This window comes from Columba livia, chromosome 2 (genome assembly GCF_036013475.1).
Source record: "Columba livia isolate bColLiv1 breed racing homer chromosome 2, bColLiv1.pat.W.v2, whole genome shotgun sequence".
Taxonomy (NCBI): domain Eukaryota; kingdom Metazoa; phylum Chordata; class Aves; order Columbiformes; family Columbidae; genus Columba; species Columba livia.
Genome location: NC_088603.1, coordinates 121192276 through 121205003, shown reverse-complemented (window position 1 = coordinate 121205003; position 12728 = coordinate 121192276). Strand labels below are relative to the sequence as shown.

General features: G+C 48.2%; 1 protein-coding gene across 8 annotated transcripts in view; it reads right to left on the bottom strand.

Annotated features, from left to right (window-relative positions):
- The window catches only part of RGS20 (regulator of G protein signaling 20), a 42437-nt gene that overhangs the window by 12640 nt on the left and 17069 nt on the right, over window positions 1-12728 (bottom strand). For 2 of the 8 annotated variants that reach the window (XM_065053549.1, XM_065053550.1), the window contains exon 1: window positions 12069-12644. The exons of 2 other annotated variants lie outside the window; for them this stretch is intronic. Coding sequence is in view for 2 of the 6 variants with exons in the window: in XM_065053548.1 (XP_064909620.1) it covers window positions 10778-10876 (99 nt within the window). In the remaining 4 variants the exon portion in view is untranslated. Of the gene's footprint in view, window positions 1-10310; window positions 10327-10777; window positions 11370-11407; window positions 12010-12068; window positions 12645-12728 lie in introns of those variants that run through there. 4 more of the 8 variants (XM_065053552.1, XM_065053548.1, XM_065053547.1 and 1 more) reach the window with 4 other exon arrangements.

The window sequence follows — 12728 nt, the reverse complement described above, 5'->3', positions numbered from 1 at the left end:
TTTTGCAAGAGGGCTTTTCTTATTTTCTGGACTGACATTATGAATGATAAGGTTGTTTTGATAAGGAAAATTTCAATAATCAACAGCATTTTAAGCTAATGGCTTACCTTAAAGTTGTTAAAGGGAATTATTTATATTGCTACTTCTGTCTAGCTAAATATTTTACTTTCTTTGTCCTAGTTGAGAATACACTCAGTAGACAACACAACTTGTGGAGCTGGCAAGTACGATAAGAGGCACATAGAATGATAGAATAGTTTGTGTTGGAAGGGACCTTCAAAGGCCATGTAGTCCAACCCCCCTGCAATGAGCAGGGACATCTTCAACTGAGGTTGTTCAGAGCCACATCCAGCCTGGCCTTGAATGTCTGCAGGGATGGGGCATCTACCACCTCACTGGGCAACCTGGGCCAGTGTACAACCACTCTCATAGTGAAAAATCTCTTCCTTAAATCTAACCTGAATCTACCTCATTTTAGTTTAAAATCATTACCCTTTGTCCTATCATAACAGGCCCTGCTAAAAAGTCTGTCCCCATCTTTCTTACATGCCCCTTTTAAGTAAAGATGCAATAAGGTCTTTTCCTCGGAGACTTCTCCAGAATGAACAACTCTAATTCTCCCAGCCCATCCTTCCAGGAGAGGTGTTCCATCCCTCTGATCATCTTGGTGGCCCTTCTCTGGACCCTCTTCAACAGGTTGTGTCTTTCCTGTGCTGAGGGCTCCAGAGCTGGATGCAGGAATCCAGGTGGAGTCTCACCAGAGCAAAAAGGGGCAGAATCACCTCTCTCAACCTGCTGGCCACGCTCCTTTTGATGCAGCCCAGGATACAGTTGGCCTTCTGGGCTGCAAGCATACATCACCGGCTCATATCCAATCTTCCATCTACCAGTACGCACAAGTCCTTCTCTGCAGGGCTGCTTTCAATCCCTTAATCTCCCAGCCTGTACTGATATCAGGGGTTGCTCTGACCCAGGTGCAGGATCTTGCACTTGGTCTTGTTGAAGCTCATAAGGTTCACATAGGCCCACTGTTTCAGCTTGTCCAGGGTCTTCTGGATGGCATCCCATCCCTCAGGCATGTTAACCACACCACTCAACTTGGTGTCATCTGAAAACTTGCTGAAGGTACACTTAATCCCACTGTCTGTGTCACTGATGAAGATATTAAACAGTGTTTGTCCCAATATGGACCCCTGAGGGACACCACTTGTCACCAGTGTCCATTCAGATATTGAGCCATTCAGAGAATCATAGAATCATTTCAGTTGGAATAGACCCTCATGACCATCAAGTCCAACTATAACCTAACTCTGGTACTAAACCATGTCCCTAAGCACCACATCTACATGTCTTTTAAACATCTCCAGGGATGGTGACTCCACCAGTTCCCTGGGCAGCCTGTTCCAACGCCTGATGACCCTTTGCATGAAGAATTTTTTCCTAATATCCAATCTAAATGTCCCCTGGCACAACTTGAGGCCATTTCCTTTTATCCTATCACTTGTTACTTGGGAGAAGAGATCAAGACCGTCCACACTACAACCTCCTTTCAGGTAGCTGTAGACAGCAATAAGGTCTCCCCTCAGCCTCCTTCTCCAAGATAAACAGCCCCAGTTCCCCCAGCCGCTCCCCATAAGCCTTGTTCTTCAGACCCCTCAACAGCTTCATTGCCCTTCTCTGAACTCTCTCCAGGACCTCAAAACTGCATGCAGTATTCAAGAGGGGGCCTCATCGCTCTGGATATGACTATCAGCCAATTTCTCATCCACCAAACAGTCCACCTATCAAATCCGTATCTCTCCATTTTAGAGACAAGGATGTTGTGAGGGACTGTGTCCAAAGCCTTAAATTGATATGGGTATTGCTCCCCCACCAGCTGCTGCATTTCATAAGCAGCATAAGAGGCGGCCTGAACTTGTCCCCACAACCTGATGGTGATGCTTAAATAATGATTTCTGGTTTGTTTGTTTGTCTTAAAAACAGTAGTATGATGTTGCAGAGAATTGCACGTACAGAACTGGGCAGGGAAAACAGTTGTAGCAATCAGCTGGGACACTTTGGAGCTTGAGGAGCCGTGAGAGCTGACTGTGTATAAAAGTAAGTTAATTCAAGGGTGAGGGATAGTTCTGAGCTGCTATTTGGCTGTAGAACAAGAGGGTGCATTCCTGGGGAAAGCAAAGGGAACAGACATCCTCCTGGACCTGGAGCTGTCAGGCAGATCACTCAGATCTGATAGGAGACTTTTTTGGTTTTAGTCAATCTGGCACTGAAGTGGGAAAGAACTTCCAACTCAACTGGACAGGTTGCTCCTTATAGATAAATTTTATAATGTAGTTAGAAAAAAAAGAATAAACTGGGTGTATTTTCTGTAAACATCAGAGCAAATGTTCTTGTATCAGCCAACATATTATGTTGTTTTTCACCAGGTGTGCACTTTAAAAATGGCAATTGGTAAATACAGCTTGTTGTCCCACCACCCTCCCAGGACAGTCACTTATTTTGTCAGCTGACACTTTGAAATAAAAGCAAGATGGAGTTGTCCTTCCTAAAGTTTTTAGTTTGCATGGCATGCAATCAGTATCTTGTTTTAAATGGAGCTGTTACTGCCCAGTGTCACGAATTCTCTGTTTTATTTTCCTGGACAATCAAATACAAGTATGTCCATCAGCATGGGTTTTTTTTTTTTTGCAACACCAAAATCTTCTTGTGATGAGAGAAAATTCCATCCCAGTTCTTATACTTTAAATTTTGAAGTATTAATGCTGATTACATGTAGCAAGAGTCAATTTTTCAGCTGCTGAAAAACTATATCACTTCACTATGGCCATTGAAGACAAAGGGATTTATACCAGCTGAGGATCTGATCTGCTATTTCACAGTATCACAGTATGTTTGGGATTGGAATGGACCTCAGAAGATCATCTAGTCCAATCCCCCTGCTGGAGCAGGAACGCCTAGGTGAGGTCGCACAGGAACATGTCCAGGCGGGTTTTGAATGTCTCCAAAGAAGGAGACTCCACAACCTCCCTGGGCAGCCTGTTCCAGTGCTCTGTCACCCTCACTGAGAAGAAGCTTTTTCTCAAATTTAAGTGGAACCTCTTGTGTTCCAGCTTAATCCTATTACCCCTTGTCCTATCATTGTTTGCCACCGAGAAGAGCCTGGCTCCATCCTCATGGCACTCACCCTTTATATATTTATAAACATTAATAAGGTCACCCCTCAGTCTCCTCTTCTCCAAACTAAAGAGACCCAGCTCCCTCAGCCTTTCCTCATAAGGGAGATGCTCCACTCCCTTAATCATCTTTGTTGCCCTACGCTGGACTCTCTCCAGCAGTTCCCTGTCCTTCTGGAACTGAGGGGCCCAGAACTGGACACAATATTCTAGATGGGGTCTCACCAGGGCGGAGTAGAGGGGAAGGAGGAGCTCTCTCGATCTACTAACCACCCCCCTTGTAATACACCCCAGGATGCCATTGGCCTTCCTGGCCACAAGGGCACAGTGCTGGCTCATGGTCATCCTGTTGTCCACCAGGACCCCCAGGTCTCTTTCCCCTACACTGCTCTCTAATATGTAATTTCCCAACCTATACTGGAACATGGGGTTGTTATTTGTATTTTTATGCTGCGGAAAAAAGTGATTTCATATCTTGGGTTGGACTTAACACCAGGTCGTGCTAAGCAGAGGTGTTATGAATTGGCTGAAATGCCTTTCTTCGAAATTTGTCTGTTGTTTTTTTTTTTAAATCCTCCTTCTGCTTCCTGAATGCATTTACATGGATTGTTACCAACAGTGAGAGTTTTATCTGATCACTAAAAGTGACTTCTATCATCTTACTAAGAGAATGCAGAGGGTGAATGTGTATCTGTGTGCATAAACTATTTTTCTCTATTTCTGCTCTGACTGAATTAATTCTTTGAGAGAATTCTTCCTGTTTTGACTGTAAATTTAGACATGGATGTTTTAATTTTTTCTAAGGTAGTTTAAGTATGTTTAGGTTTTTAAATATATTTTGTTAAATAGTTAAAGATTCAGACCTTTGAGATGCTGTTCTCCAGTTCTCATTGAGGTCCTTGCAAGTTCAGGAAGATCAACATCCCACAGGTTCAAACTGAAATTACTGCTCTGGTTTTGTCTGGGTTTTTTTAAGTCACTTGGATAGTCACACTGAGCTCTAGTGCTTTCCCTCTTTAAGATGCAGGCAAGGTTATATTGCTTCTTCAAGGTAAGAGGAGGTGGTCTAGGAGAACTTAACTCGGAGCACCAATGGCGAGATTCATCAGCCTAGCTTGTGACAAGTTTATCCTGGATTTCAAAAACCTCAGATGCTCCCTGGTCTCTTGTTCAATTCCCTGTTACCATAAGTTCCCTTACTAGGTTGCTGTACTATAAGAGAGATCTATACCTTACAACTTGGCTCACTGAGGAAAAATAAGCCAATCAAAAATTGCTTCTCTTCCTCTAGGTTATCTCCCTCACACCAAAAATGAAATTTCACTCTTCTAAACCTGCTGTGCAGTGAGCCTCCTTTATCTTCTCAGATTTCCAGACCTCCCAGAAGGTGTTATGAGAAAGAACAATTTCTGTGAGAACCCTCTGTACTTGGATGCTTTCTGCACTTTGAGATTTGGGGTCCGCCTTTTCTGTCCCCACCATCTGGAACAGATATGTGCTTTGTTTGAACATGGGTTGGAGAAGAAAAAAAACCAAACAACAAACTGGACTGCTATCTTGTTCAAGTTTTGTAAGGAATCCAAAAATACTTTTAAACTACTGATGGAATGAGGTGAGATACCTTTAAGCAAAGGACTTTAATCTCTATCATCTCCAGCATTGTTTAACCCCAGTCTGGGTACAGTTTTAGCCAGCTGCTGGATATGACATGAAAAGTATCTCTATGTCAAATGATATCAGTCTGGCTGCCTGAACTAATTACAGCACTATCAAAGGCACCTACTTCTGCTTGGTGAGGGCTTGGGTAGCCATAATTTAATTGAAAAAAAAAAAAAAAAAAGACTTTCTGGTTCATATGGGTCAGGGAGGACTAAAAGGTGCTATTCTGCTGGTTCTTGGGGAGTCAGTGGGATCTGATTTTGCTAATAGGTCACCATGGGGAGTCAAATCCTTGTAAAGGACGGTCAGTCAATGTCCACATGGCAACAGGAGTTTCTGTTGCAAAGGTCCTTGTAGTGCTGCTGTTGGCTGGACCAGATGGGACTCCCTGAACTGTGCTTTACTGTGCAGCTCTTGCATGCTCCCTGGGACCACCCCAGCACGAGGGATTATCTTGAGCTACATACAAAATAACTCCTAATTACCTAACCTGTGTGCAAAAGAGTATCCTACATGTTCATTCCTGCATCTGCAGGAAGGTTCTTCTGACTATTTACAAATGACTGGCTACTTACAAGCTTCCTGTGACTACCTGTAGTCTGTGTAGAGGTGGATTCATTTTGTAGCCTTGGAGCCTCTGGAAGGGACAGATTCTCCACTCAGGGTGTTAATCAGCACATTGAAACATACAAAGACTGGTCATGGCACAGTGGGGCCTACCTGAAGGAATCCATAGAACTGACCAAATCCCACCTGGAGAGCACCAATTAGTCAAATACTTAGTTGAAAAAGGGGAGTAGGAGTTGAATTGATCAGCTTGTTTCTGGTTCATTCACTATTTCAAGTCAATCTAATGTAGCATCTATGCAGATGCCCAGGTGTGGAGTTCCTGGATCTCCCTGGGAGAGATCCTTCTCTATATAATGATAAAAATAAATGTAGTCCATTATAAAAATGTATCTAAAAAGAAATGAACCAAAAATAAAGGAAAAATAATGCCACATGTTCTTGCTTCTTATCCAGCTAGACAGCATCTATGATTCATAGAAAAAGTACACACTAATATTACTGAATGCTAACAATGAATTAAAAAAAAAAAGTCCAGGGATTTAAGCAAGCATCTGAAAAGCTACTTTTGACAATAGTGAAAAACTACTGTATGACTTTAGAGTAATGTTGACGTACTGGAATAAGTATGTCTGTCATACCTTTTCCACTCCAAGGCATGCCTATCTGACGTTCACATTATGAGGCATTTCTGTATGTAGCCTTATGAATGCAAAGGAGTGTGAAGGTCAGGAATGAAAATTAAAAGCACCTCAGATGATACTTGGCTTAGTTGTAACATTTATAGTATTTGCTAATCTCTCAGTAGAAAGGTGGGCTACCAAGAAAACAGCTTTCCGGAAGGAGTAATGTTTAAAATCTAAGCCACAAAGATAAGATTTAAACAAAACAGAAAAGCCCAACACAAGAATATCCAGGAAAAAAGTGCAAAGGTTTTATTACTTAAACACCTTGTTTCTCCAAAAATAAGACAGGGTCTTATACAATTTTTGCTCCAAAAGATGCTTTTCTTTTTACATGTATAGCTGCCTAGACACTATTTAAATTGACTTTTTAATTGAACTCTAACTGGGTCTTATTTTTGGAGTAAGGCTTATATTTCCACCATCCTAAAAAATCATGCTAGGGCTTATTTTCAGGGAAACAGGGCATAATGTGCACTCCTTGTGCCCACTGCAATCAGGCAGGTGTGCAAGCCTTAACTCATGCTTGGGTCTGACTTGCACAGCCGCAGCACGAGCTTTCGCAGTAACACAGTGCGCGTGAAGCCCTGGGCTGTAACTCCCGCTGACACACACGTGGATCAGCACAGTCCAGTTATCTTTTAGCAAATACTTTGGGCCTGATCCATCCTCCATTAAAACAATGAAAACCACCAATTAGTTTCCGTGAGCTTTAGGTGAGGTTACATAACTCTCGCAATCGCTGCTCTCCCTTCAGATCCCCCCCAGTAATGGTAACTGGTGAGCTGGAAAAAAGAGATTCTGTCCTTGTCTACTTGTGTCATAAGAGGCTTGCAACTGGGGTCAAGCTCCAAGTAAATCTCTGAATCTATATTTTATTAATTTCAAAATATTTGGGGCAGCAACCCACTTCCACTTAAGCCTGTGGCAGCTTATTGTCAACTGAAATAAGAGCAGAAAGCTTGATGTTCGTGCTTCTTCCTCTTCATTGACAAATTTGACATGCAGGATTTCTGCATCATGCATTGTACTATTTTAGATAGAGAAAAATCATAATGTATGTTAATAAACTCACCCACACACGTGTACATACTTTAGGCATAGTTGTCAGATTGCCCACATAGTGAATTAAGAGCAAGGGCTCTTCAGAGTTTTTCTGTTATTGGAGATTTGGCGTCTTGTAGTGGGGTGCTGAAATGGTTGAGAATTTATGAATGCAAGACAGAGGTTAGTAGAGGGGAGACTGGCAGCCACTCAGAATAAAGCAGCTTCTTATTGCACTGCTGTGCCCATGTCTGTCAAAGACTTAAGTGGATAAAATTGCAAGAAAAAGCAGTATCCTTCTGTGAGTTTAAATAACAATTCTGGGATGCTTTTAAGTAAAATGTCCAGAAATTTAATGCCTTTACCTGTTTTATTTAATTTGTTTTTCCAGAGGTGCTGGGATCACCAGTCCAGCTTAAAGCATTGTTTTACCTTTCAAAAGGAATGACTGAAAGTCTGCCACATTCATGTAGTAACAGTTATTGGTGCCTTGATGATGTCACCTGGAACTGAGGCCTTTTTCTGCCACGGGCTTAAATGTCTTCTGCTCCTTTTTCTTTGCTATTTCAGTGCTACACATCTGTGCACCAGATCAACCTGCTGCCTGCAAAAGCTTTCTATACTAAATAAAGTATGAGTAAAATCTTACTTTCTTGTTAAGAAACAGTTACTTGGGGTTTCGGTGGGATTTTTGTGTATTTTTTTTTTAGAGGGGTGTACTAAATCTCCTCTGGTAGTATTGTGAAGTATTTCTTTACTTTGAATTTTAGCACAAGAAACTTCACTGAAAATATTACTCTAGCATGCAATTAGCAGGGTCACTCTTAGTCATTATTTTTCCTGTAGTGTGGAAAAGACATGAGAAATTTTTACCAGTTGCATAGAATAAGCAACAAAAGGAACCTGTCACTCTGGTCCAGCTCTTTATGTGAGTGTAATGGCAGTGCAGCAGTATGAATGAGAATATGTGTAGAACTTCATCCCATGCTGAGTCCCTTCACAAACTGGGTCATTGCAAACTGCAATTAAGTTAAATCAGTGTCAAGTCCTTCTCTGCACAGCACAGACTGTGGCCATCCCTTGCCTTGTCTTCTGTGGCAGCTGGAGTCAGCCTCAGTGGATTTGTCACCTCACAGTGGCTGACCAGCTCTCTCAGGAGCAAAACTGAAAAATAAATATCAGGCTTCTCCAATGTTGGGAGTTTTACTGCTGCTTCAGCCCTGCTTTGGCTGGCTTTAATGTCAGAAGTATTTGCTTCTAGTTATTTGTATGCAGCTCATTTAAAAAAAAAAAAAAAAAGGAAAAAAAAAAATTCAGCCTAATATTCTACAAACCTCTTTACTAAGCAAACAGTGAAACCAGTGCGCATAGCAGATTGCTCTGCTCACTTCCCATCGTCTCCTACTGAGCGCTTGGTTGCATCGTGCTTAATTATGAATGGTCTCCAAAAAGCCCATTTTACTGTACTATGAAGTGACTCATATCACACAGCAGCCCTGACAATTCGCACTGGGTGCTGGAGTCACATGGCGCTGTATTACTCAGTGACTCATTTCATATTGTACTTGGTGCTGGGATCTGACTCATATCGAACTGTGGGAGGAGCTGAGTGACATTGTACTGGTCTGAAAGCTGGTTTGAATCGGGATGACTCACCCTGGAGTGCATTAAATAGTGATTCACGTACCGTTTCCTATTGATTCTGATTGTTGCGATTCACTTCGGATTGTACTACACCGGCATCTGGCTGCTCTGGCAGGGCAAGCGCCATGGCAGCTGCCCCTCTGCCTTGTGAGCTGGGCTCTAGCGCCAAACGGAGCAGCATCAGCTGGGAGAAGTATTAGCAAAGTCAATTTAAACCTGAAGTAAGGTCAGAATTTGATTTAAGATGCTGTCATTTTGGTCATGACATGACACTCTCTGGACTTCTTTGCTTCACCTGGCTATGACAAATTTTGAAATGCCTATAAACAGAAAGTTAAGAGTCGTGAATCTCATGCTAAGAATACTCGTGCTTCTGAATGCCTGGAGATCTGTGCAGTGTTTTCAGGACCTGTTGCCTCCTTGGGGTAAGTTTTAGTGAAGAAAAGAAGGGATGAATTTTTGTTGGTGACTGAGTGCTGGTATTTGCCTACACTTCAGGTTTGCCAACTCGTGACTTGAGCTCCAAGAGACACAGAAACCTTACACGTTGACAACTCCTTCCTGGTACATTAAGCTGAGCCCTCAAAAATCACTACTCACTCTGAAAAATGTGTGCTATTCTTTCCGAGGGATGAAAAGGTGTGTAACAGCTGAGTCGATGCTTCCGTGATTAATGATTTGGGACCCAGAGTAAAGACATCAAAATAAGTATTTGAGGGGGGTCTGTGTACAGACAAGGAATTAAAGGGGAAATAAAGTAACCGTTCTCTCATCTTAGAGCATTTTATAGTGCTAGTTTTGCATTCAGTTGGCTTGAACGTGCTCTTAGTTTAGAAAGATGCTTCTAATTTTAACACAATGCTCCTAATTTTAACCTGACCACAACTAGGACTCTTTTAGCTGATAGTGATTTCAGTGCTTCGTTGAGCTGAGCTAGGGGTTACTCGGTTTTGGTCCTGCAGCATAGCAACAGCCTTAACTGGCACCACAGTACCTAGCTCTGCCTGACAGATCTGACGGTGATGTTCTGTTTGTGCAATGGGCATCGAGGTACAAGGAGCCTCCTCACCGTGACGTCATACCAATGGCACAGTACGAAAAGTTCCAATCTTGCATTTTTCAACAGCAAAAATGAAATAATGGAACGGTTGCATCAAGTAAATTGTATCGGTATTAAATTACTATAATTCTTACTGGCATGTACAAGGATAATCTTATTTCACTTTCTGCAGTTGTGTCCAATTTTCATTACCTGCTTTTTCTTACCTACTGACGTTAACTAATGACAGAGCTCAGGAAAAGCTCGCTCTCTCACCCAAAGATGCGTGATGTGGCTGAGCCTATAGGGGAGGACACGCTTGTTGCTAACTCCTCTTTCTAACTTTGCAGGGGAACCGAGGGCCTCGGGAACGTACGTGCCGCGGGACTCCCTTCACGGAGGGGCAGGGAGGTGACGGATGCTGCCTTAGCTTCATCCCCACTCGTGAAAAGAGGAGGAAGGGCCCCTTGGAGGGTGGTGGGAGCCAAGCCGAGCTGTTACCTGCGCTGGGGCGAGGGAGGCGGCGCGGAGTGGGGCGCAATCCCACCCTGGGGAGCGGCGACAGCGGCGGGGCCGAGCCTGCGGGGAGGAGTCGTTGTCCCCGCACCCGGAGGCATCCCGGTACTACCCGGGCCCTGCGATGGAGACTCGGTGGGAGCCCGTGGGGAGGGACGGGGAGCCGTGAGCCTCAGCGCCGGGCGCTCTCGGCTGCCGACCTTCCGGGAGATGTTGGGAAGCGCTTTTTGCGCCGGGTCTCTCCAGTTCCTCCCGGGGAGGGCGGGCGCGGCGCCTCGCCCGCCCCGACCGCGGGGGACGCCTCTGGCAGCACCGCCCGCCCCGTCCCTCAAAGCCCGGGGCGGCCCCGGCTGCGGCGCGGCGGTCGCGGCTGCCGGCGATGAGTCCCCGCCTGCCCGGGGAGCGGGGCCGCGGGGCCCGGCAGCCTTCGGGCCGGGCCGAGCGGTACTTACGGTGTCAGCGGCGGGGCCTCGCCGGTAATCCTCACCCGCTTCCCCTCCGGTAGCGGCGGGCTGGGCGCCCAGGGACGGCGGCTCACCAGCCCCGCGCATGCGCCCGTCCCTGGCGGGCTCGTCTCACGGTGCCGGCCGCGGATGCGGGTGGGTTTCGCTCGCCGTGGACGGAGCCGGGAAGGTCGGGCCGGCAGCCGTCGCTCCCCGCCCCGGCTCCGGCACGACGGGGCGGGCTGCCGCGGGGCTGCCCCCGGCGAAGGGAGCACCGGGGGCCGCTGCGGCTCAGGGCCGGTTTGCAACGGGAGCAGCAGCCCGGACGCCTGCACGGCGACGGCGGGCTGGGGAGGGCGCGGGGGGAGCCATGGGACCGCCGCCGGGGGGAGAAATGCCAGGGAAACCGGCGTGAGAGAGTGTGTGTGCGCTCAGGGAAAGGAGTGGGAAGGGCTTGAAGAGGCGGCGATGCCGCCGCGGGGCTCCGTACTGGTGCTTTAATGTTCATAGATGCCTTAAATGAGAACCGTGCTTATCAAAGCCGGGATTGGAGCACGCTTGCATTTTAAGTATCTGCAGGGATGCATCTTCCTTCCCGCCCCCCAGCCGCCTCCCGCCTTCTAGAGGCGCACAGCTCACCGCCGCCGGGCTCTCTCGGTCTAGTTCTCCGGTTTCGGCGTGGCACGATATTAGCCGGCTGCAGCGGCTGGCCAGGAGCCGCCGGGCTCGGCGCTCACCCCGCTCTCCGGGGTCGGCTCTCTCAGCAGCACCCTGAGGGGACTATCTCACTGCTACCGTCCAACCACTGCGCTCCCCGGGCAGTCCCAAACGCCGTCTGCCGGGAAGGCGCAGCGCGCTCGTCGGCGGGGCAAGGGTTAACGGGTTAAGGGCTGCGGTTGGCTTGTGTCACAGCGGTCCCCGGGCACAGCGGCATGGTCTTCCCCTGAATACGAGACTGGCACGAACGCTCTGCGCGTCCCTGACTCAGGAGCTGAGCTCCCCGTTACTGGGAGACCTGGGGGGAAGTTCTGCCGTCGGGGCTGCTCCCTTCCCTCCTGCGCACTGGGTGCGGAGCACGGCGGCCACAGGAGCTGCCTTGCCGGAGCGAACAGACCCGGGGAGCGCCGGGGATGGCAGAAGGGCAGTGGCGGGCTTTGACCCCGGGGCTCTCAGCCGTGGGGGGCTCACGCAGCGCCCGAAACTCCCACGCCGGTACCGGCTGGGGAGACGTGGGCGGACAGCGGTTTCCCCGATGCGGGGAGGAGGAAGGGTCGGTCGCGGCCCCACGAGCGGTACTCACAGCGCCGGGCGGCTCGGGGGCAGCGCGGGGCTGCGGCGGCGCGGCTCCGTGGCACGCCGGGCATCTCCGGCGCTCCGGGGAGAGGAGGCTGGGCGGTGGAGGCGCTGGGGCCGGGGCGGGGGCCGGCGGCGGCGGCGGCTCAGACCAGCGGCCCCGCAGCAGGGCGGCGAGCGGGCAGCGGGCGGCCGCCCCGCTCCCAGCCAGCAGCGCCGCCAAACCCACGGGGCTGAAACGGGGCCCCGGGGTGTCTCGACGGGGCGCCGAGACGAAGCGCGGGCAGGGCCGGCGGGCGGGGAGCTGCGGCCGCAGGAAGGGGCTGGAAAGCAGAGCTGAAAGCGGAGCGAGAAGCCTGGCAGGCCTCGGAGGCTGCGGCGTGCGGAGGAGGTGTGGGAGCAGGGAGGTAGGGCGGGGAGAGAGAGAGAGAGAGAGAAAAAAAGAAAAAAAGACAAAATAAGCATTACCGGGGGCAGGCGGGCGCCCTGCCCAGCCCAGCCCCGAGCGGAGTCCCTCCACCACTGTGCTAATCCGGGGGGGTGGCAGACTTGCACCCCCACCGGTCTGTCTCTGGGTGCTCAGGGTTGCTCCGTCACTCCCGCGCAGGCACGCTCTGTGTTTTTAACTTTTCTAAGCTGGCCTTTCAGGCGTAGGGTGGAGGGGACT